General features: G+C 44.8%; 1 protein-coding gene across 1 annotated transcript in view; it reads right to left on the reverse strand.

The window, feature by feature from the left end:
* The window catches only part of arvcfa (ARVCF delta catenin family member a), a 131,208-nt gene that overhangs the window by 10,218 nt on the left and 94,286 nt on the right, over positions 1-26,704 (reverse strand). The window contains exons 22-25 of the mRNA XM_077243832.1: positions 14,603-14,795; positions 13,858-13,969; positions 12,977-13,064; positions 11,605-11,681 (exon numbers count right to left, since the gene is read on the reverse strand). Coding sequence (XP_077099947.1) covers positions 11,605-11,681; positions 12,977-13,064; positions 13,858-13,969; positions 14,603-14,795 — 470 coding nt within the window. The remainder of the gene's footprint in view (positions 1-11,604; positions 11,682-12,976; positions 13,065-13,857; positions 13,970-14,602; positions 14,796-26,704) is intronic.

Genomic DNA, 26,704 nt, shown 5'->3' on the forward strand with positions numbered 1-26,704 from the left:
CACTGAGTGGCGGAAACACTGAGAGCCAGAAACACTGAGGGACAGAAACACCGAGTGGCAGAAACACCGAGTGGCAGAAACACCGAGGGACAGTAACACCAAGGGACAGACACACTGAGGGGCAGAAACACTGAGGCACAGAAACACTGAGAGACAGAAACACTGAGGGGCAGAAACACTGAGTGGCAGAAACACTGAGTGGCAGAAACACTGAGGGACAGAAACACTGAGGGGCAGAAACACTGAGGGGCAGAAACACTGAGGGCCAGAAACACTGAGGGACAGAAACACTGAGTGGCAGAAACACTGAGGGACAGAAACATTGAGGGGCAGAAACACTGAGGGACAGAAACACTGAGGGGCAGAAACACTGAGGGGCAGAAACACTGAGGGGCAGAAACAGTGAGAGGCAGAAACACTGAGGCGCAGAAACACTGAGGGGCAGAAACACTGAGGGGCAGAAACACTGAGGGACAGAAACACTGAGGGGCGGAAACACTGAGTGGCGGAAACACTGAGTGGCGGAAACACTGAGTGGCGGAAACACTGAGAGGCAGAAACACTGAGAGGCAGAAACACTGAGGGGCAGAAACACTGAGTGGCAGAAACAATGAGAGGCAGAAACACTGAGAGGCAGAAACACTGAGGGGCAGAAACACGGAGAGGCAGAAACACCGAGGGGCAGAAACACCGAGGGGCAGAAACACTGAGAGGCAGAAACACTGAGGGGCAGAAACACTGAGAGGCAGAAACACTGAGAGGCAGAAACACTGAGAGGCAGAAACACTGAGGGGCAGAAACACTGAGGGGCAGAAACACTGAGTGGCAGAAACACTGAGTGGCAGAAACACTGAGGGGCAGAAACACTGAGGGGCAGAAACACTGAGGGACAGAAACACTGAGGGGCAGAAACACTGAGGGGCAGAAACATTGAGTGGCACAAACACTGAGTGGCAGAAACACTGAGGGACAGAAACACTGAGTGGCAGAAACACTGAGAGGCAGAAACACTGAGTGGCAGAAACACTGAGAGGCAGAAATACTGAGGGACAGAAACACTGAGAGGCAGAAACACTGAGTGGCAGAAACACTGAGTGGCAGAAACACTGAGTGGCAGAAACACTGAGTGGCAGAAACGATGAGAGGCAGAAACACTGAGTGGCAGAAACACTGAGTGGCAGAAACACTGAGAGGAGAAACACTGAGGGGCAGAAACACTGAGTGGCAGAAACACTGAGAGGCAGAAACACTGAGTGGCGGAAACACTGAGAGCCAGAAACACTGAGGGACAGAAACACTGAGTGGCAGAAACACTGAGTGGCAGAAACACCGAGGGACAGTAACACCGAGGGACAGACACACTGAGGGGCAGAAACACTGAGGGCCAGAAACACTGAGGCAGAGAAACACTGAGAGACAGAAACACTGAGGGGCAGAAACACTGAGTGGCAGAAACACTGAGGGGCAGAAACACTGAGGGACAGAAACATTGAGGGGCAGAAACACTGAGGGACAGAAACACTGAGTGGCAGAAACACTGAGTGGCAGAAACACTGAGTGGCAGAAACACTGAGGGGCAGAAACAATGAGGGGCAGAAACACTGAGGGACAGAAACACTGAGGGGCAGAAACACTGAGTGGCAGAAACACTGAGTGGCAGAAACACTGAGTGGCAGAAACAATGAGGGGCAGAAACACTGAGGGGCAGAAACACTGAGTGGCAGAAACACTGAGTGGCAGAAACAATGAGGGGCAGAAACAATGAGGGGCAGAAACACTGAGTGGCAGAAACAATGAGGGGCAGAAACAATGAGGGGCAGAAACACTGAGTGGCAGAAACACTGAGTGGCAGAAACACTGAGTGGCAGAAACAATGAGGGGCAGAAACACTGAGGGACAGAAACACTGAGGGACAGAAACACTGAGGGGCAGAAACACTGAGGCGCAGAAACACTGAGAGACAGAAACACTAAGTGGCAGAAACACTGAGTGCCAGAAACACTGAGGGGCAGTAACACTGAGGGGCAGAAACACTGAGGGGCAGAAACACTGAGGGACAGAAACACTGAGGGGCAGAAACACTGAGGGGCAGAAACACTGAGGGGCAGAAACACTGAGTGGCAGAAACAATGAGAGGCAGAAACACTGAGGGGCAGAAACACTGAGTGGCAGAAACACTGAGGGACAGAAACACTGAGTGGCAGAAACACTGAGAGGTAGAAACATTGAGTGGCAGAAACACTGAGTGGCAGAAACACTGAGGGACAGAAACACTGAGTGGCAGAAACACTGAGAGGCAGAAACACTGAGGGGCAGAAACACTGAGGGGCAGAAACACTGAGGGGCAGAAACACTGAGGGGCAGAAACACTGAGGGGCAGAAACACTGAGGGACAGAAACACTGAGGGGCAGAAACACTGAGGGGCAGAAACATTGAGTGGCAGAAACACTGAGTGGCAGAAACACTGAGGGACAGAAACACTGAGTGGCAGAAACACTGAGAGGTAGAAACACTGAGTGGCAGAAACACTGAGAGGCAGAAACACTGAGGGACAGAAACACTGAGAGGCAGAAACACTGAGTGGCAGAAACACTGAGTGGCAGAAACACTGAGTGGCAGAAACCCTGAGTGGCAGAAACACTGAGTGGCAGAAACACTGAGTGGCAGAAACACTGAGAGGAGAAACACTGAGGGACAGAAACACTGAGAGGCAGAAACACTGAGAGGCAGAAACACTGAGTGGCAGAAACACTGAGAGGCAGAAACACTGAGGGACAGAAACACTGAGTGGCAGAAACACTGAGGTACAGAAACACTGAGTGGCAGAAACACTGAGGGACAGAAACACTGAGCGGCAGAAACACTGGGTGGCAGAAACACTGAGTGACAGAAACACTGAGGGACAGAAACACTGAGGGGCAGAAACACTGAGAGGCAGAAACACTGAGTGACAGAAACACTGAGGGACAGAAACACTGAGTGGCAGAAACACTGAGTGGCAGAAACACTGACTGTCAGAAACACTGAGTGGCAGAAACACTGAGTGACAGAAACACTGAGTGACAGAAACACAGTGACAGAAACACTGAGTGGCAGAAACACTGAGGGACAGAAACACTGAGGGGCAGAAACACTGAGAGGCAGAAACACTGAGAGGCAGAAACACTGAGAGACAGAAACACTGAGGGACAGAAACACTGAGTGACAGAAACACTGAGGTACAGAAACACTGAGGGACAGAAACACTGAGGGGCAGAAACACTGGGTGGCAGAGACACTGAGTGGCAGAAACATTGAGTGGCAGAAACACTGAGTGGCAGAAACACTGAGGGGCAGAAACACTGAGGGGCAGAAACATTGAGTGGCAGAAACACTGAGTGGCAGAAACACTGAGGGACAGAAACACTGAGAGGCAGAAACACTGAGGGACAGAAACACTGAGGGGCAGAAACACTGGGTGACAGAAACACTGAGGGACAGAAACACTGAGGGGCAGAAACACTGAGTGGCAGAAACACTGAGTGACAGAAACAGTGAGTGGCAGAAACACTGAGTGACAGAAACAGTGAGTGGCAGAAACACTGAGGGGCAGAAACATTGAGGGGCAGAAACACTGAGGGACAGAAACACTGAGTGGCAGAAACACTGAGGGGCAGAAACACTGAGTGGCAGAAACACTGAGTGGCAGAAACACTGAGGGGCAGAAACAGTGAGTGGCTGAAACACTGAGTGGCAGAAACACTACAGAAACACTGAGTGGCAGAAACACTGAGAGATAGAAACACTGAGTGGCAGAAACACTGAGGGACAGAAACACTGAGGGACAGAAACAGTGAGTGGCAGAAACACTGAGGGGCAGAAACAGTGAGTGGCAGAAACACTGAGTGGCAGAAACACTGAGTGGCAGAAACACTACAGAAACACTGAGTGGCAGAAACACTGAGGACAGAAACACTGAGGGACAGAAACACTGAGGGACAGAAACACTGAGTGGCAGAAACACTGAGGGACAGAAACACTGAGAGGCAGAAACACTGAGGGACAGAAACACTGAGGGGCAGAAACAGTGAGTGGCAGAAACACTGAGTGGCAGAAACACTGAGTGGCAGAAACACTACAGAAACACTGAGTGGCAGAAACACTGAGAGATAGAAACACTGAGTGGCAGAAACACTGAGTGGCAGAAACACTGAGGGACAGAAACACTGAGGGACAGAAACAGTGAGTGGCAGAAACACTGAGGGGCAGAAACAGTGAGTGGCAGAAACACTGAGTGGCAGAAACACTACAGAAACACTGAGTGGCAGAAACACTGAGGGACAGAAACACTGCGGGACAGAAACACTGAGGGACAGAAACACTGAGTGGCAGAAACACTGAGGGACAGAAACACTGAGAGGCAGAAACACTGAGGGACAGAAACACTGAGTGGCAGAAAACTGAGTGGCAGAAACACTGAGGGACAGAAACACTGAGTGGCAGAAACACTGAGTGGCAGAAACACTGAGAGGCAGAAACACTGAGTGGCAGAAACAGTGAGTGGCAGAAAAAGTGAGGGGCAGAAACACTGAGAGACAGAAACACAGAGTGGCAGAAACACTGAGGGACAGAAAAACTGAGTGGCAGAAACACTGAGGGACAGAAACACTGAGGGGCAGAAACAGTGAGTGGCAGAAACACTGAGTGGCAGAAACACTACAGAAACACTGAGGGGCAGAAACACTGAGGGACAGAAACACTGAGGGGCAGAAACAATGAGGGGCAGAAACACTGAGTCACAGAAACACTGAGAGACAGAAACACTGAGGGGCAGAAACACTGAGTGGCAGAAACACTGAGGGACAGAAACACTGAGGGACAGAAACACTGAGGGACAGAAACATTGAGGGGCAGAAACACTGAGGACAGAAACACTGAGGGACAGAAACACTGAGGGACAGAAACACTGAGTGGCAGAAACACTGAGGGACAGAAACACTGAGAGGCAGAAACACTGAGGGACAGAAACACTGAGGGGCAGAAACAGTGAGTGGCAGAAACACTGAGTGGCAGAAACACTGAGTGGCAGAAACACTACAGAAACACTGAGTGGCAGAAACACTGAGAGATAGAAACACTGAGTGGCAGAAACACTGAGTGGCAGAAACACTGAGGGACAGAAACAGTGAGGGACAGAAACAGTGAGTGGCAGAAACACTGAGGGGCAGAAACAGTGAGTGGCAGAAACACTGAGTGGCAGAAACACTACAGAAACACTGAGTGGCAGAAACACTGAGGGACAGAAACACTGCGGGACAGAAACACTGAGGGACAGAAACACTGAGTGGCAGAAACACTGAGGGACAGAAACACTGAGAGGCAGAAACACTGAGGGACAGAAACACTGAGTGGCAGAAAACTGAGTGGCAGAAACACTGAGGGACAGAAACACTGAGTGGCAGAAACACTGAGTGGCAGAAACACTGAGAGGCAGAAACACTGAGTGGCAGAAACAGTGAGTGGCAGAAAAAGTGAGGGGCAGAAACACTGAGAGACAGAAACACAGAGTGGCAGAAACACTGAGGGACAGAAAAACTGAGTGGCAGAAACACTGAGGGACAGAAACACTGAGGGGCAGAAACAGTGAGTGGCAGAAACACTGAGTGGCAGAAACACTACAGAAACACTGAGGGGCAGAAACACTGAGGGACAGAAACACTGAGGGGCAGAAACAATGAGGGGCAGAAACACTGAGTCACAGAAACACTGAGAGACAGAAACACTGAGGGGCAGAAACACTGAGTGGCAGAAACACTGAGGGGCAGAAACACTGAGGGGCAGAAACACTGAGTGGCAGAAACGCTGAGTGGCGGAAACACTGAGTGGCAGAAACACTGAGAGGCAGAAACATTGAGTGGCGGAAACACTGAGAGCCAGAAACACTGAGGGACAGAAACACTGAGGGACAGAAACACTGAGGGACAGAAACATTGAGGGGCAGAAACACTGAGTGGCAGAAACACTGAGAGGCAGAAACACTGAGTGGCGGAAACACTGAGAGCCAGAAACACTGAGGGACAGAAACACTGAGTGGCAGAAACACCGAGTGGCAGAAACACCGAGGGACAGTAACACCAAGGGACAGACACACTGAGGGGCAGAAACACTGAGGGGCAGAAACACTGAGGCACAGAAACACTGAGAGACAGAAACACTGAGGGGCAGAAACACTGAGTGGCAGAAACACTGAGTGGCAGAAACACTGAGGGACAGAAACACTGAGGGGCAGAAACACTGAGGGGCAGAAACACTGAGGGCCAGAAACACTGAGGGACAGAAACACTGAGTGGCAGAAACACTGAGGGACAGAAACATTGAGGGGCAGAAACACTGAGGGGCAGAAACACTGAGGGGCAGAAACACTGAGGGGCAGAAACAGTGAGAGGCAGAAACACTGAGGCGCAGAAACACTGAGGGGCAGAAACACTGAGGGGCAGAAACACTGAGGGACGGAAACACTGAGGGGCGGAAACACTGAGTGGCGGAAACACTGAGTGGCGGAAACACTGAGAGGCAGAAACACTGAGAGGCAGAAACACTGAGGGGCAGAAACACTGAGTGGCAGAAACACTGAGTGGCAGAAACAATGAGAGGCAGAAACACTGAGAGGCAGAAACACTGAGGGGCAGAAACACGGAGAGGCAGAAACACCGAGGGGCAGAAACACCGAGGGGCAGAAACACTGAGAGGCAGAAACACTGAGGGGCAGAAACACTGAGAGGCAGAAACACTGAGAGGCAGAAACACTGAGAGGCAGAAACACTGAGAGGCAGAAACACTGAGGGGCAGAAACACTGAGGGGCAGAAACACTGAGTGGCAGAAACACTGAGTGGCAGAAACACTGAGGGGCAGAAACACTGAGGGACAGAAACACTGAGGGGCAGAAACACTGAGGGGCAGAAACATTGAGTGGCAGAAACACTGAGTGGCAGAAACACTGAGGGACAGAAACACTGAGTGGCAGAAACACTGTAAGGCAGAAACACTGAGTGGCAGAAACACTGAGAGGCAGAAATACTGAGGGACAGAAACACTGAGAGGCAGAAACACTGAGTGGCAGAAACACTGAGTGGCAGAAACACTGAGTGGCAGAAACACTGAGTGGCAGAAACGATGAGAGGCAGAAACACTGAGTGGCAGAAACACTGAGTGGCAGAAACACTGAGAGGAGAAACACTGAGGGGCAGAAACACTGAGTGGCAGAAACACTGAGAGGCAGAAACACTGAGTGGCGGAAACACTGAGAGCCAGAAACACTGAGGGACAGAAACACCGAGTGGCAGAAACACCGAGTGGCAGAAACACCGAGGGACAGTAACACCGAGGGACAGACACACTGAGGGGCAGAAACACTGAGGGCCAGAAACACTGAGGCAGAGAAACACTGAGAGACAGAAACACTGAGGGGCAGAAACACTGAGTGGCAGAAACACTGAGGGGCAGAAACACTGAGGGGCAGAAACACTGAGAGCCAGAAACACTGAGTGGCAGAAACACTGAGTGGCAGAAACACTGAGTGGCAGAAACACTGAGGGGCAGAAACACTGAGGGACAGAAACACTGAGTGGCAGAAACACTGAGTGGCAGAAACACTGAGTGGCAGAAACACTGAGAGATAGAAACACTGAGTGGCAGAAACACTGAGTGGCAGAAACACTGAGGGCCAGAAACACTGAGGCAGAGAAACACTGAGAGACAGAAACACTGAGAGGCAGAAACACTGAGTGGCAGAAACACTGAGAGGCAGAAACACTGAGGGACAGAAACACTGACAGGCAGAAACACTGAGGGACAGAAACACTGAGGGGCAGAAACACTGAGGGACAGAAACACTGAGTGGCAGAAACACTGAGAGGTAGAAACACTGAGTGGCAGAAACACTGAGAGGCAGAAACACTGAGGGACAGAAACACTGAGAGGCAGAAACACTGAGTGGCAGAAACACTGAGTGGCAGAAACACTGAGTGGCAGAAACCCTGAGTGGCAGAAACACTGAGTGGCAGAAACACTGAGTGGCAGAAACACTGAGAGGAGAAACACTGAGGGACAGAAACACTGAGAGGCAGAAACACTGAGAGGCAGAAACACTGAGTGGCAGAAACACTGAGAGGCAGAAACACTGAGGGACAGAAACACTGAGTGGCAGAAACACTGAGGTACAGAAACACTGAGTGGCAGAAACACTGAGGGACAGAAACACTGAGCGGCAGAAACACTGGGTGGCAGAAACACTGAGTGACAGAAACACTGAGGGACAGAAACACTGAGGGGCAGAAACACTGAGAGGCAGAAACACTGAGTGACAGAAATACTGAGGGACAGAAACACTGAGTGGCAGAAACACTGAGTGGCAGAAACACTGACTGTCAGAAACACTGAGTGGCAGAAACACTGAGTGACAGAAACACTGAGTGACAGAAACACAGTGACAGAAACACTGAGTGGCAGAAACACTGAGGGACAGAAACACTGAGGGACAGAAACACTGAGGGGCAGAAACACTGAGAGGCAGAAACACTGAGAGGCAGAAACACTGAGAGACAGAAACACTGAGGGACAGAAACACTGAGTGACAGAAACACTGAGGTACAGAAACACTGAGGGACAGAAACACTGAGGGGCAGAAACACTGGGTGGCAGAAACACTGAGTGGCAGAAACATTGAGTGGCAGAAACAATGAGTGGCAGAAACACTGAGGGGCAGAAACACTGAGAGGTAGAAACACTGAGTGGCAGAAACACTGAGAGGCAGAAACACTGAGGGACAGAAACACTGAGAGGCAGAAACACTGAGTGGTAGAAACACTGAGTGGCAGAAACACTGAGTGGCAGAAACCCTGAGTGGCAGAAACACTGAGTGGCAGAAACACTGAGTGGCAGAAACACTGAGAGGAGAAACACTGAGGGACAGAAACACTGAGAGGCAGAAACACTGAGAGGCAGAAACACTGAGTGGCAGAAACACTGACTGTCAGAAACACTGAGTGGCAGAAACACTGAGTGGCAGAAACACTGAGTGACAGAAACACTGAGTGACAGAAACACAGTGACAGAAACACTGAGTGGCAGAAACACTGAGGGACAGAAACACTGAGGGACAGAAACACTGAGGGGCAGAAACACTGAGAGGCAGAAACACTGAGAGGCAGAAACACTGAGAGACAGAAACACTGAGAAACAGAAACACTGAGTGACAGAAACACTGAGGGACAGAAACACTGAGTGACAGAAACACTGAGGTACAAAAACACTGAGGGACAGAAACACTGAGGGGCAGAAACACTGGGTGGCAGAAACACTGAGTGGCAGAAACATTGAGTGGCAGAAACACTGAGTGGCAGAAACACTGAGGGGCAGAAACACTGAGGGGCAGAAACATTGAGTGGCAGAAACACTGAGTGGCAGAAACACTGAGGGACAGAAACACTGAGTGGCAGAAACACTGAGAGGTAAAAACACTGAGTGGCAGAAACACTGAGAGACAGAAACACTGAGAGGCAGAAACACTGAGTGGCAGAAACACTGAGTGGCAGAAACCCTGAGTGGCAGAAACACTGAGTGGCAGAAACACTGAGTGGCAGAAACACTGAGTGGCAGAAACACTGAGAGGAGAAACACTGAGGGACAGAAACACTGAGAGGCAGAAACACTGAGAGGCAGAAACACTGAGTGGCAGAAACACTGAGAGGCAGAAACACTGAGGGACAGAAACACTGAGTGGCAGAAACACTGAGGTACAGAAACACTGAGTGACAGAAACACTGAGGGACAGAAACACTGAGCGGCAGAAACACTGGGTGGCAGAAACACTGAGTGACAGAAACACTGAGGGACAGAAACACTGAGGGGCAGAAACACTGGGTGGCAGAAACACTGAGTGACAGAAACACTGAGGGACAGAAACACTGAGTGGCAGAAACACTGAGTGGCAGAAACACTGACTGTCAGAAACACTGAGTGGCAGAAACACTGAGTGACAGAAACACAGTGACAGAAACACTGAGTGGCAGAAACACTGAGTGGCAGAAACACTGAGGGACAGAAACACTGAGGGACAGAAACACTGAGGGGCAGAAACACTGAGAGGCAGAAACACTGAGAGGCAGAAACACTGAGAGACAGAAACACTGAGTGACAGAAACACTGAGGTACAGAAACACTGAGTGACAGAAACACTGAGGGACAGAAACACTGAGTGACAGAAACACTGAGGTACAGAAACACTGAGGGACAGAAACACTGAGGGGCAGAAACACTGGGTGGCAGAAACACTGAGTGGCAGAAACACTGAGCGACAGAAACACAGTGACAGAAACACTGAGTGGCAGAAACACTGAGTGGCAGAAACACTGAGGGACAGAAACACTGAGGGACAGAAACACTGAGGGGCAGAAACACTGAGAGGCAGAAACACTGAGAGACAGAAACACTGAGTGACAGAAACACTGAGTGACAGAAACACTGAGTGACAGAAACACTGAGGGACAGAAACACTGAGTGACAGAAACACTGAGGTACAGAAACACTGAGTGGCAGAAACACTGGGTGGCAGAAACACTGAGTGGCAGAAACACTGAGTGGCAGAAACCCTGAGTGGCAGAAACACTGAGTGGCAGAAACACTGAGTGGCAGAAACACTGAGCGGCAGAAACACTGAGTGACAGAAACACTGAGGGACAGAAACACTGAGTGGCAGAAACACTGAGTGGCAGAAACACTGACTGTCAGAAACACTGAGTGGCAGAAACACTGAGGGGCAGAAACACTGAGTGGCAGAAACACTGAGTGACAGAAACACTGAGTGACAGAAACACTGAGAGGCAGAAACACTGAGTGGCAGAAACACTGAGTGACAGAAACACTGACTGTCAGAAACACTGAGGGGCAGAAACACTGAGTGGCAGAAACACTGAGTGACAGAAACACTGAGAGGCAGAAACACTGAGTGGCAGAAACACTGAGTGACAGAAACACTGACTGTCAGAAACACTGAGGGGCAGAAACACTGAGTGGCAGAAACACTGAGTGACAGAAACACTGAGAGACAGAAACACTGAGAGGCAGAAACACTGAGTGGCAGAAACACTGAGTGACAGAAACACTGAGGGACAGAAACACTGAGTGGCAGAAACACTGAGTGGCAGAAACACTGACTGTCAGAAACACTGAGTGGCAGAAACACTGAGTGGCAGAAACACTGAGTGACAGAAACACTGAGTGACAGAAACACTGAGTGACAGAATGCATTCACAGGCAAATTTGCTTTATGTATTTCCCCGGCGTTGAAATCAGGCTCATATAAATGTCAGGAAACACGATTCCTGCTGCATGTCAATATCCATGATTACTGGATCTTTGGTAAGTTGTACGGAACACTATATCGAGTCCAACCTTTAGTTTAAACTGATAATCATTTGTTTTACTGACGTTTTCAGTTTCCTCTATTAAATCCAGTCACACAGCAGCTCTTCTGACACTCAGTCCGGCTGAGCGAGTGTGTCCCGCAGGAAAGTGACGTCACTGCATAACCTCTATTGCTACAGGACACAAGATGAGTATTGACCTGAAAAGTTTCTCGTTCGATCATGTGACACGGAGCGTCTCCGGCTCTCTCGGCCTGATCAACGGAGCAGTATCCATCTGAAACAGCAGAAACAACACTGCATTAAAGCATGAAACACAGTAGCGGCCTTTGAATACCCATTTAACTTGAAACAGACCTCGAAAAACAGGCTCGCATCAAGCCGCGCACACACATGCCAAAGTCGGAATTTTAAGGGGCTTGGGGCAAAAATGCCACAAAAAAAAGTCCCCCTGAACTCAATCATTTTATCCCTTAAATCTCACCTTTGATTACCAAAATTAAGTATCTAGGCATTTTTTCCTTGAACAAAATGTCTTCATGCCTTTAAAAAATCTTGAATGTAACTCGACACCCTCGCCTCATTTAGTATGCGCGTTTATATGAATATGCAAATGAGCCCCGCCTCCAATCACTCACTCACTCAGAGATCCACTCGTTGATGATCACACATTGATCTGATTGGTTACAAGGTAGTTTGTGACGTCAGAAACACCAGCGATTTCAAAGCGTGTTTTTGAGACTGTCTTTGGTTCACTGCAGTTTTAGGAGAAAATACTCAGCAAAGCTGTCGACTTATGAATTTACACATGGTTTGTCTAAAAGCATATTAAAAACACCACATAGACACATAAACAACATTAAAAGCTGGATTTTCACCAGAGCGGGACTTTAATAAAAATACTTTTCAAAAACCAAGATATGGCGCAAAACAAAGTCTCTGTATAAGTTCTTGTTTTCCCGAATATCAGCACATTTATAAATGTGATATTGATCTTAGTCAACAATCCAGCAAACAATAAGTTAACAGGCTATTAGGTGACACAATATTGTCTGTTTTTCCTCTATTTTGCCAACGCAAATAGTTCCAAACAGTAAAGCCGTTGTGCGTCTCTGAGCAGCACAATTTCAGTTTCCTAACTCGATGAATCCGCATTTTCGAAAATAAATGGTTTTAGTGAATGACTCGATGACTGTCACTCACTTCTGCTTTGTCCCTGAATGAATCAGCCTTTTTGAACGAATCGCTTGAGTGAATGATTCAACTACTGACTCGTTAAGACCGTGATTTGCCGCCACCTACTGGTGGATTTAGTATTATTTGAGATTGAATGCTGTTTTTGTTTTCAGTGGTGATTGTAAACAATAGTTTTGGTTAAAGAGATAGAATGCGTTCACAAATAGACCATTAAAAGTAACATATCTCATATACCATCTGTTTCTTTGAAACGGGATCCTGAATCGCAAAGGCATCTGTCTCAAACTTATATGCATTACATGACAGAAAGGCTCATGGAAGAGAAGCATTTTTCTCATTCTCGTGAATACAATTCAGTAAATGCCAATCAATGACCTTGGTTTTTCTCCATTAAGGGCAGTGTGATGTCATCGCTCCCTTGCTTGGCGTTCTTCTGCTTTTTGGGCAGGCCGGAGACGGCTGGCTGAAACACCAGATCGATATTCATCATCAGCACAACATGAACATGAAAGTACGGCTGTAAATCAGCAAGAGATGAAACGCTGTTAGCTAGGGCTGTGACGGATGGATAATTTCTGACCGCGGTGAAGAGGCAACCAATCACAAGGTTTGATTAACCGCAATCTATGACTTATGATCAAGAACGCATGTTCTTGTATGTACATATGCACATATAACTTTATAATATTTAACTCTACTACACTATATACTGCTGTACACTTTTTGTCCTGTGCAATAAAATCTATCCATTTCTACACCGTACCACGACCAGTGCTATGTTCATATCATTCTGTATTCTTTAGCCTATATATTATACTCTTGTTGTTATTTTCCATTTCTTTATTTTTTATTTAATGTGTATTTTTGCCATCTGTTGTGTTGTATCTGAAGCTGCTGTAACCAGTGAATTTCTCCAGCTCGGGGTCAATAAAGTTATATATCTTATCTTGATCATGTAAATGAATGGGCATCATAAGTTTTACCCAGTTATTTATGGGATGATGCAATAGGCTATTTCATTTCGTATTCGCTTTGGACATTTTTAATTATTAATATAATCAAAATATTAACAATAATAACATGAAATCATATTTATTTCTATAACTCAGTTGTGTTTTCGATTTCTTTTGAGCTGAATCAGTTTTTGTCATTGTTTGTACAATACATTATTTTAAAAAATACGGTGATGACCTCAACACGGCGGTAGGCATCTCATTACCGCAGTAATGTGGTTATTGTCACAGCCCTACTGTTACCTTGAAGTGTGTTTTGTTCCAGCCGGCCTTGAACAGTGTGTGTCGGAGATCTTTATAGGCCCAGACGCTCTGCAAGATGTGTGACGCTGCTTTGGTCTCGCGCACTGATTGGCTGACAAGATAGATAGATGGATAGTTAGATAAATAGATAGATTGATAGATGGATAGATAGATACAGGTTCAAACATCAACATATAAGCAATTCATCCAAAAGAAACAGTCAAAACTTATTCAGACTCCTTCAACATTTCTCATTATCACAGTTTATTCGCTATAGTTTAGAGAATGATAATAAAATACGACAAGAGCTCAAAGTTATTAAATCAGCTGATATTTTACTGGTTTTGTCCGTCCTTCTGTTAGACTCTCACACATGAATTATGTTGAATATCTGTCAGCTTTTAAATTTAACTACACAATTAGATAATACCAGTTTAGCTAAACCGATTACCAAGCAATGATTCATGTTGTTCAGTCTGTGGTGTAAAAAGGTGCATTAGTTATTAAAGAAAAAACACTTCAGCAAAACATGATCAGCTCAAAGTGTCCCAATCATTTTTAATTCCGATTTTTTTTTAAATTTTACTGGTAGTCACTGTATGAAGAATTGTTGGGTATAATATGTCATAGTTTACTTTATTTTGCTCTCCTCACTTACATAAATGAACTATAGTGTCACTAGTAAAAAAATATCAAAAGATCAGGTGTCTGTACAGCTTTACTCAAATGTGATGCGGTTTGTCACCTTGTTTTGTTGATTGACACCAGTTTCTGTATTCCCTGTCCCTGGATGAGGAATCTGGCGTTCTCCAGGTTCTCCGAGACGATCTCCAGGATTGTGTTCAGGACGGCCACCACCGTGTCTCCCTCCAGGTTTTTGGCAGGTCTCTGTTGCCCACAGGGAAGATTACTGACCAGATCCCTCATGGCGAAGCTCCCTGAGTGGGCCCCACAGATGATGATGTCAGCCTCATTCACATTTAATCATTCAGCACACGCTTTTATCCAAAGCGACTTACAAAAGAGGAGAACAATAGAAGGCAACAAGAGGGCAACAGTACACACGTGCTATAAAGTCTAGCACAGTACACATAGCAAGGTTGTTGTTTTTTATTAGAAAAATAATAGTAAAATAATAATAAATAGTATAGAATAGAAAAGGTAAGTGCTAGTATTAATTTGTCAGGTGCTGGTGAAAAAGGTGTGTGTTTAGGCTGGGAACAGTCCAGGAAAAGGTCCGTGAAAGTGATTTCGTGCCTCTTTGATGATGGCACCATGATGGCACCACGAGGCGTCAAAATGAATGAAAAATCGAGGCGATGAAAAATCGAAAAGAATTCAGTCCGACTCAAACGAAAGGTGTGCATGTAAACACAGCCAGTGTCATAAGATTTCAAGATTTTAATGGCGAAATTTCAATTGAGGACCAAGTCGGTCGCAAATTGGACTACTAAGATAATTGAAGAATTTGCAACAGTCAAAGCAAGAAAGCTCCTCTTTTAAATGGTGAGGCAGCTATATTAATTAATATAACTGTCTTTAGTCAACATTTACATTTATAAATTTAGCTTAGCAGACGCTTTTATCCAAAGCGACTTACAAATGAAAACAAAAGAAGCAGTGAAACTAACAATAGGACAACAACAGGAGTCAATACACTCACCTAAAGGATTATTAGGAACACCATACTAATACTGTGTTTGACCCCCTTTCGCCTTCAGAACTGCCTTAATTCTACGTGGCATTGATTCAACAAGGTGCTGAAAGCATTCTTTAGAAATGTTGGCCCATATTGATAGGATAGCATCTTGCAGTTGATGGAGATTTGTGGGATGCACATCCAGGGCACGAAGCTCCCGTTCCACCACATCCCAAAGATGCTCTATTGGGTTGAGAACTGGTGACTGTGGGGGCCATTTTAGTACAGTGAACTCATTGCCATGTTCAAGAAACCAATTTGAAATGATTCAAGCTTTGTGACTGTGGAGTAATGGGTTTTATTATGAAAGGGGGTTTTATTTGAAGCGTCTCAGAGGAAGCACCGGAACTACTGGGTGCTCGGGGAGGGGTCAAAAAAAGATGTGAGTTGGAAAATGACGATAAATAAATGCTGTTCAGTTGCTCTACAATGTGTCGCTTGAATCTATGCCTAATAATACGACATGGTGTCAGAAGTCGGGTGGCAGTAAGAGCTTAATTGCCGGGGAGTGAAAGTAAGCTGTTCTGGGAGTGAAAAAGAAGACTTTATCGGAAGAAAATAATGTCGGATGCAGAGGAAGCGGGAGCAAGCGCACCGCATACGCAGCCTCGCAGGCTACCGCCCCAGCTACAGGTAAACAGCGGCAACAATGGTAACGCAAATCCACCCCTGAACGCCACATTCACCATTCAGCCTCCCGAAGCGTTTGATTTTTCTAAGCCTCAGCAATGGGAAAAGTGGATACGGAGATTTGAAAGATTCCGTCTAGCCAGCAATCTGCATCTTAGCTCTGAGGCTAACCAGGTGAACACGCTCATCTACTGTATGGGGGATGAAGCGGACGACATTCTTCGAGGTCAAGCTTTATCGGATGAGCAGAGACAACAGTACCAAGCGGTAAGAGACACTTTGGACATATATTTTGTGCCCAGGAAAAACATTATCTACGAAAGAGCCCGGTTTAATCAAAGAGTGCAGCTAGCTAATGAGACTGTTGACTCGTTTGTCACCGCGCTTTATGCTTTGGCGGAAAACTGCAACTACGGGGCACTGCACGATGAGTTAATAAGAGATCGCCTCGTCGTGGGACTCAGAGACACTAGCTTAGCTGAGAGATTACAAATGGACAAGGATTTGACGCTGGAGAAAGCAGTAAATCAAGCTCGGCAGTCAGAAGTCATAAAAAGGCAACAAACTGACATCAGGGGCGAAGGCAACATGGAAATAGATGCTGTGGCAGTGAAATATAGAAAACAACAGCATCCAAAACAACAGTATCCATAATACAAGTCTCCAAGCCAACCAAAGTACTCAACAAAGTCCAAAACACCAAATGAGAGATCCTGCAACAGATGTGGTAAAACACCTGCAGATGCTAAAGTTCAATGTCCAGCAAGAGATGTGACCTGTCACACTTGTGGTAAAAGAGGACATTACAGTAAGGTGTGTAAGTCTGTTAAATCTGTGCATGTGATAGAAACAGAGGATTATAACGACACACCCATGTTCCTTGGTTCTGTGGACGCAGGTTCAGATCCTTGGTATGCAGATCTTACCATCAGAAACCACAAAGTCAGATTTAAGATAGACACTGGAGCGGATGTTTCAATTATCCCAGCCCAGATGTACTACAGTATAAACCACAATGTGGCAGAGTTATGCAAATCAGACAGACCATTGTTTGGACCTGGGGGCCCTCCTCTCAATGTATTGGGTATGTGCAGAGAAACATTGTGCAAAGGTGAAGAAGAAATTGAAGAAAACGTATATGTTATCAAAGATTTGCACATAGCGCTGTTGAGCAGGCCAGCAAGTGTCAAGCTAAACCTTGTGTCTAGGGCAGATAGCATAGACATGAAAGTGTTAAATGAGAAATACCCAACGCTGTTCCTTTTTCCCTGGCCACACCAAGACGTGTCCCCATCCCTTTGTTGGGAAAAGTGAAACAGGAACTGGAAAAAATGGAGTCCATGGGAGTAAGCAGCAGAGTTGAAGAGCCAACTGAATGGTGCTCAGGTATGGTCCCAGTGCCAACTAAAAATGACTCAGTGCGCATTTGTGTGGACCTCACTCACCTCAATAATGCAGTGTGCAGAGAGAAGTACATCTTACCTTCAGTGGAACAGACACTTGGATCTCTGGCTGGAGCAATCGTCTTCAGTAAGTTAGATGGAAACAGAGGGTTTTGGCAGGTCCCATTGTCACCTGAGTCGGCACACTATACAACATTCATTACCCCTTTTGGACGTTACCATTTTAACAGACTTCCTTTTGGAACAGCCTCAGCCCCAGAACATTTTCAGCGGAGAATGTCAGTGATTCTCAATGGGCTGCCAGGCGTGGTTTGTCACATGGACGACATACTCATTTCGGGAAAAGACCAGCAGGAACATAATGTCAGACTTCACACAGTGCTTCACAAACTCCAAGAGGCTGGTGTCACACTAAATATGGAGAAATGTGACTTAAGCAAACATGAGGTAAAGTTCCTTGGACACATTTTGTCTGCGGAGGGAGTCCAACCTGACCCGGATAAAATCAGGGCAGTCAAAGCGATGAAAGAACCGTCAAATGTCAGCGAAGTTCGCAGCTTCCTTGGGATGGTCAACCAGTTAGGCAAATTTATTCCAGGACTGGCTGAAAAAGATAAGCCCCTAAGAGATCTGCTTTCAAAGAAAAACCAGTGGGTTTGGTGCTATGCACAACAAAAAGCATTTGATCAGCTGAAAAGTGAACTGACATCACCACCTGTTCTCACACTCTATGATCCAAACAAAGATCTGAAGCTGTCTGCTGATGCCTCATCCTATGGACTCGGAGCAGTCCTATTTCAGAAAGAAGGCGAGCAGTGGAGACCGGTAGCATACGCCTCACGCTCTTTAACAGAGACAGAGCAGAGGTACGCACAGGTGGAGAAGGAGGCACTTGGATTAACGTGGGGATGTGAAAGATTTAAAGACTTCCTCATCGGGAGACACTTCTCCTTGGAAACTGACCACAAGCCACTTGTCAGTCTGCTGGGACAACAAGCCCTAACCGAGCTTCCACCCAGGATCCAGTGGTTCCGACTCAGGCTCATGAGGTACAGTTACTCCATCTCACACACTCCAGGCAAAGCACTCTTCACAGCGGACACCCTTTCACGCGCACCCGTCGTGCAAGATTCAGATTCTAAAGCTGCAGCAGATTTGATGGCTGACACAAACATCTACGTCGATGAAATAGTCAGAAGCCTACCTGCTAGCTCAACATACATCACACAACTGAAAGAACAATTAAAGACAGATAACACATGTTGTGAAGTCATGTCTTTGTGTCAGAGAGGCTGGCCAGATTACAGCCATCTCACAGGTCCAATCAAAGCATATTGGCCACACAGAGACACTCTAACTGTACATGACGAACTGTTACTGAAAGGCACCAGACTCGTGATTCCTACTACTATGCGCAACTCTGTTCTCATAGCTTTACACGAGGGACATCAGGGAATGTCTAGGTGCAGAGAGAGAGCTAGAGAGACAGTGTGGTGGCCTGGTCTGAGTGGCCAAATCAACGAGCTTGTCAAAAACTGCACCACATGCATTAAGGAACGTGCCAATTCAGTGGAGCCTTTAATGCCCAGTGAGCTCCCTGAAAGACCATGGCAAAAAGTTGGAGCTGATCTTTTTACTCTTAACAACAGTAACTATGTTCTGGTGGTGGACTACTATTCCAGATTTGTGGAGATAGCTAAATTGATGCCCACAAGATCAGAGGATGTTATAGTTCACCTAAAGTCAATCTTTTCCAGACATGGCATTCCAGAGCTTTTCTACAGTGACAATGGACCTCAGTTTTCAAGCCAGCTGTTTAAAGACTTTGCTGCAGCATATGGTTTCAGACATGTAACCAGCAGTCCAAAGTTTGCTCAAAGCAATGGGGAGGCTGAGCGTCATGTCCAGACTGTGAAAAGACTACTAAAGAAAGCAAAAGACCCATATCTTGCGCTTTTAGCCTACAGAGCGACCCCATTGGCTAATGGATACAGCCCAGCGCAACTTTTAATGGGACGGAGACTTCGTACGCCAGTTCCTCAGCTTCCCTCGTTGCTCATTCCCAGCCTGCCAAATGAGGCTACAGTGGTGAAGAGAGAGAGAGAGAGGAGACTAAAGGACAGTTCAGTGTTTAACAAAAGACATCGTGTGAGAGTTCTTCCTCAGCTCTCACCAGGACAACCGGTGTGGATCACAGACACCAAGAGTGAAGGGACTGTCGTCTCACCTCATTTTTCACCCCGCTCATACATCGTGGAGAGCCCGTCAGGAGTCATCAGGAGGAATAGGCATCATCTGTTGCCATTGCCTGAAATCACACCAAAGGTTCAAATTCCAAGTACACCAGTCTGTCCAACAGAGGGCGCCAGGCTCACACCTAACTGTTCAGAGCCTGCGGTTAAGACTCTAAAGGCAGCTTCCCCAGGTCCTGTCAGAACCAGGTCTGGTAGAAGTGTTATAAAACCTCAAAGACTGGACTTGTGAATACAAAAGAGTTATATCAAAAAGAAAGTGTTTATTTAGTTGTAAAATGAAAAAGAGAGAGAAAAAAATGTTTTCATTTATGCAGTAAATGTTCGTTTGAGTCTGCATTCATCTCCTACAAAGGGGGATGTGGAGTAATGGGTTTTATTATGAAAGGGGGTTTTATTTGAAGCGTCTCAGAGGAAGCACCGGAACTACTGGGTGCTCGGGGAGGGGTCAAAAAAAGATGTGAGTTGGAAAATGACGATAAATAAATGCTGTTCAGTTGCTCTACAATGTGTCGCTTGAATCTATGCCTAATAATACGACAGTGACATGGTGCATTATCAAGCGGAAACATTCTAATCTGCAAAATGAAGCCTACCCGGAAGTGTGAAAAACTGCAATATACCGAAAATCCGCTAGGGGCAGGTCCCAAAAGGGAGCAAATGTCCATAAACTCCATGTTAAAATGGCCGTTTTCACAGCATAAATTCATGTTTTTACAGGTTGGTCCCATGGACTTTTATTGTATTTTTCGATAGATTCCGAGTGCCTGACAACTGTGAGGGGGGTGAATTATTTTCTAGCTCGTTAGTTTAGATCGTATAAAATGTATGACAAATAAGGGCGTGGTTAACTTTGATTGACAGCTGATAACGTGCTGTGCCGAGTGGAATTCCTGAAATTTGACATCTGGCCATGATCTGACACAACACATCATACCACCTCTGTATCCTTTCTGAACATTTGTATTGAAATATCGTACATAAAATTGGTTGCTCTGCTATAAACTACACTAACCGATACTGTTGGAGGACTTCGCTCCATTTTTTCCGGTAACGTTAAGTGACATTCCACTACTATTTCACGTAGTTAGCACTATTTAGCGTCAATGTTTGTGGGCAGTGGTACTGCAACAGTTAGCATTAAATCGCCTCAGATAAGATAGCGTCCAAGGTACTTTACCTATGGTTATAACTGACGTTTGAAACACTGTAAATGCGTCTGCCAAATGAATAAATGTAACATAACATTTAAAATATTCCTACATAGGCTTTATAAAATAAAATGTCACAACCCTGTCTCTTTTTGTGAGACCAAAGAGACATTAACGTTAATCCTGTCAAATCGTCCATCCATTGAGTGAGCGTGTAGGGGTCAGCCAATCTGGTTCCGTCCGTTAAAATTAACTTTTGCAAATAACAATCGCGGTCCTGGACAGTGAGTGACCTCGCACATTAAGATAAAATCTGGTTTTCTCCCTTCATTGTTAAAAAACAAGCTAACAAAACTTGCAAACTACCGTTAGGGAAGCGGCCAGAGGGATCGTTCTGCCTCCACCTAAGCTCCGCCCACAAAAAAACGTCACCATGTTTACTAACTGAAAAGGGGTCTATAGCGGTTCTCAAAGAGTGGGGCGCGCGCCACTGGTGGGGAATAGAGACGTGACAGGTGGCGCGCGCCAACGGGAGGAAATTTTCCTTCTTATGCATTTATATCTTTATTCGTTCATGGCGAGTCCGCATCGTCAACTTCATCTTTGCAGGGACACAGAAAACATCAGTTTATTAATAAACAATTAAATGTCTCCTTGCTATTTTTTACACATTCATAATCATTACTTTTGCCGGTTCTTTGTGGCAAGCTTTATGCGTGCGGTCGTGCGCTTGAGTGCGGCAATATAACACTCATTATCTTGTATAGCCTATTTAAGTTATTAAGTCAATATAAAGGGGCGATTTGTCTACTAATGGCTTAAATGAACAACTACTAGTCGACTAGAGAAAAACTTTAGTCGGAGACAGCCCTTATTCCACATATTCTCAAACCAGCAGCCATTCTGTTGAACGACAATATTCAGAAATGCGCTCTCTCTCCGCTCACATGCTCGGAACAAAGGAATATTAAAATAATTAATCATTAGTTTATATCTTACACTGCCCATCATTTTAATCCCATATCACACACAGTATCAAACACATTTTTTTTCATTCTTGCCAAATGGATTTCTCTTCTTTTCTTTTTTTAACAGATTGCAAAGGTGCACTTTTATTTCTTTTCTATTTTTGAACTTGATACACATTTTGACACAGCTGCACTTTTATTTTCTTTATTTTTGAACTTGCTGTTATGTTATTTGATGTAGATAGTTAGGTTGTATTTAGATACTACTTGTTACTTTAATAAATTGGAACATTTTAAGCTTGTTGCGTATTTCATTAGCATTGTGTTGCGATGGGGGCAGGTGGGGCTTGAAAATCCCCCCTTGTCCAAAGTGGGGAATGATCAAAAAGTTTGAAAACCACTGCAGTCAACCAACCAACCGTGTCAGATCGTTGTCTTCCCTCGACTTGAAAATTAGACCGCAAAAATGAAACAAGTCTATCCATCAGGTGCAGAAAAAAGGAAAAAGAAGACTATGTTTAAATCACTTTAGAAGGAAGCAAAGAAATTACTGGTCCAACTTCTCCCTCTTTTTGAAGTTATGAAAAGGCAAAAGAAGTTCAAAGTTCGAGACTCCAGCAACACCTGTAGTAGGCCTATATGCAACAACTTTATTGAAGGTTTGTTAGATTGGGGTTAGATAGATTGTATACAGTTGCTGGTTTGCGGTGGCAATACTCCATTATTCATAATAAACTTAGTGAAAAGCAGCGGATGATATTCATACTTTGAGATTTTTGGTGGATACTATCTCGGCCTACTTCGTCAGCTGAAGCCTGAGGATTTCCTAGCAGAGAATCTCAGCACACCATGCCACCCAAGAAGGACCAAAGCAATGGAGAGGAGTTGGTGTCACTTTCACAGATAAGAGATCTAATGAGTCAACAAAGGGATCTATTCATGCAACTTCTGCACCAGCAAGAAAGCAACTTTAAGACAGCTGTGGAACTAATTGTGAACAATGTGAACACTCGGATTGACAAATTGACTAAGGAGACAGAGGAGCTGAGAAGCAGCCTGCAATTCTCCCAGAAGGACATTGATGATCTAATAAAGAAAAATTAGAAAATTGAGTCGGAGAGAACAATTGCTTGTGCTGAAACCAAAATAATGCAGGGAAAATTGGCAGAGATGACTGAGAAAGCGGACTACTTGGAGGGTCAAACAAGAAGGAATAACCTTATCGTGGATGGCATTCCTGAGGCCCAGAGTGAAAGCTGGAACGAGACTGAGGACAAAGTCAGATGTGTGATAAATGAGAAACTTCACCTGGATAGTAGTCAGATGGTGATTGAACGTGCACATAGGACTGGCAATCCATCCAGATATGCTGGAAAGAGACCTAGGCCTATTATGATTAGATCCTCAGATACAAAGATAAAATGGCTGTTCTGGGAAAAACTAAGGATCTGAAAGGTGAATGAGGACTACACTGAAGCCGTCAGGCAAAAGCGCAAGGAACTCATTCCAGCCATGAAAGCTGCCAGAGAACGAGGTGACATAGCCTACATCCGACATGACAAGCTTATTGTCCATCCCCCTGCCCAAAAGCATAAGGATTAGAGGGGCACCAACGGCCAGGAACTGGAGCTGGAGACAGGAGCTGGAGCGAGAGACTAGTTCTCTGGTTTCCTTAACTCAAGTTCAGACTGAACTACATTTTGTTTTATGGATAGTAGGCCCAATGATGATAAGCATCTCCTTCCTATTTCAAAGGGTCTTGTTATGGCCCATTTGAATGTCTGCAGCATCAGAAATAAGGTATTTGAACTTAATTATCTGATTAAAAAAACACCATTCATATCTTGGCAGTATCAGAGACCCATCTGGATTCTACTGTTCTTGATACAGAGATTTCTATTGATGGCTATAATGTATTTAGAAGGGACAGGAATAAACATGGGGGTGGTATAGCATTATATGTCAGAGATAACTTCCCGGCAAAACTGTGCTCTGAGTTTATCTCAAATGGTTTAGAATCTTTATGGGTCAAAGTGCATCTTCCACATCTTAAACCGGTGCTGATCGGCTGCTGCTATAGGCCTCCTGGGACTGATGTGCAATATCTGAATGATTTATGTGTGTTAATTGAAAGAGTTACAGATGTGAACTGTGATATTTTTTTACTAGGGGATATTAACATAGACTGGTTTGCTAATCAATGTCCACTGAAACAAAAGATGGTTTCATTGATCGATGCTTGTAATTTGTCTCTCAACCAACCAGAGTCTTTACTAATAGTGCTGGCCATATTTCTGCCACTTGCATAGACCATATTTACACAAATATTCCTGAATGCTGCACTAAACAAGTTTCTCGATCTGTGGGTTTTAGTGATCATAATATCATAGCAATTACCAGGAAAACTAAAATTCCTAAATGTAAGGTCAATATAGAACATAAAAGGATGTTTAAGAAATTTATTCCGGAAAGTTTTTTGGCAGATGTTGGTGATATTGATTGGACTGATGTGTATGCTGCTGAGGAGCCTGAGGCCTCCTTAAATATCTTTATGGAAAGCTTTATGAAGATTGTTGATAGGCATGCCCCTATGAGAAAGTGTATTGTAAAAGCGAGACCCTGAATGGGACTATAAAGAGCCTCATGAAGGAAAGAGATGAAACCAAATCTATATTAGTAAAGACTGGATTGGTGGAGGACAGATTCAAGTACTGTCAACTTAGAAATCAGGAGACAAAACTGAATAGATCGATGAAAAAACATTATTACATGCAGAGAATAAATGATGTAAAGCAAGATGGTAAAGAGCTCTGGAAAACCCTTAATGAAATAATGGGGAGACGGACAACTGGAGCGGATTCCTTTATGGAATCAGAAGGAAAATTTCGGACCAAACCAGCTGATATAGCAAATTATTTTAATGATTTCTTCATAAATAAGGTCCAAGCACTAAGGCAGATTATGGACAATATTGATTCTAATTACATAAAGCTCATAAAAAATAATGTGATATTAGATAAGAGTTGCACTTTCCAGTTTAATAGTGTAGAGGAACAGGAAGTAAGGAAGTTGTTGAAGTCCCTGCCCGAACACAGTTCTGTGGGTACTGACATGCTGGACAGTAAATTACTTGGTCTGGCAGCTGACTATGTTTGCGGTCCGTTATGTCAAATATTAAATGCATGCTTAATGAAGGGTGTTTTTCCCACTATCTGGAAGGAAGGTAAAATTATTCCCTTATCTAAAGATGGCAGACTAGACCTATCACTATTCTCCCAGTTCTTAGTAAACTGATGGAGAGAATAGTTCACTCACAAATACAGAAATACTTTAAATGTAATGGCTTGAACTGAGATTTCCAACATGCTTATAGACATAACCATTCAACTTGTTCCGCCCTTCCAGTAATGACAGATGACTGGCTCAAGGAAATTTCGTCCAATTGCCGTCAGATTTATGAAGAGTTATCTCACAAGTAGGACGCAACGGGTGTATTACACCGGCAGTTGGTGTCGCTCTAAGGATTTGGACTGTGGGGTCCCGCAAGGGAGCTGCCTTGGACCACTTTTATATGCCATTTTTAAAAACGATTTACCATTAGTTTTGTGTAAAGCTACTGTACAAATGTATGCTTATGATTCCACATTGTATTATGCTGCAAAAACTGTCAGTGAACTGGACAATATTTTATCAGCTGAGTTAAATATGGTTTCTGATTGGATAAAAAGAAATAAGTTGGTGCTGAACATCTCGAAAACCAAATCAATTATCTTTGGATCGAGTCATAAACTGTCATCAACACCAAAAATGAGTTTGAACTTGTTTGGGGAACCTATAGAACAGGTAGATAAAGTAAAATTACTGGGCACAACAATAGATAGTCAGCTGTCATTGGCAGAACATGTTGATATCATAGTTAATAGGATGGGTTGTGGTATCTCTATGGTGAGGAAATGTCTTATGTCCCTACACACATCGTGGGACAGGTGGCTAAATCTTTAATCTTATGTCACCTGGATTATTGTGCTCCTGTATGGTCTTCTACATCTAAAGGTCAACTAAATCAATTACAAACTGTCCAAAATAGAGCTGCCAGGTTAGTATTACATTGTCCTATAAGAACAAATATTATCAGTATGCACCGTCGACTATCAAGGCTAATGGTGGAGAAAAGACTGGTTTTAATACAATTACATTTGTCAGTAAAACTGTTCTTTCTTCTCAACCAGTTTTTTTATATAATCAAATTGTTAGGTGTGATCAGGTTCATTCTCTTTTGACTAGGTCAGCTGATGATGGCCAGATGATGTTGCCACGTCCAAATTCAAATGCTTTAAAGAGAACAGTTATTTATCGTGCAATTAATCATTGGAATAATTGTCCATTGAATATACGTAAAATGAATGGCAAAGTCTCTTTCAGGTACCATCTGAGAATGCACTATTTAGAATTGTGAGTAGGGAATGTATGAATGTAATAATGATGGTAATATTGTAATAATTTATTCTGAATAATTGTTGATGATGTTTATAATGATGTCTACAATGTTTTATTGTTTTTCAGATTATCATTATTATGTAATTTATGTACTTTTATTTTTATTTTTATTGTGGACCCCAGGAAGACTAGCTTCTCACTTTGGTGACAGCTAATGGGAATCCTTTTAACAATAAACAATTCACTGCAAGGCAGGGCCCCAAAATTATCCTGCTTAGGGCCCCCAGATTTACAGAGCCGGCCCTGG

This window comes from Siphateles boraxobius, unplaced genomic scaffold (assembly GCF_051911475.1).
Source record: "Siphateles boraxobius isolate OS27281-9 unplaced genomic scaffold, OSU_SipBor_1 25, whole genome shotgun sequence".
In the NCBI taxonomy this organism is placed as follows: domain Eukaryota; kingdom Metazoa; phylum Chordata; class Actinopteri; order Cypriniformes; family Leuciscidae; genus Siphateles; species Siphateles boraxobius.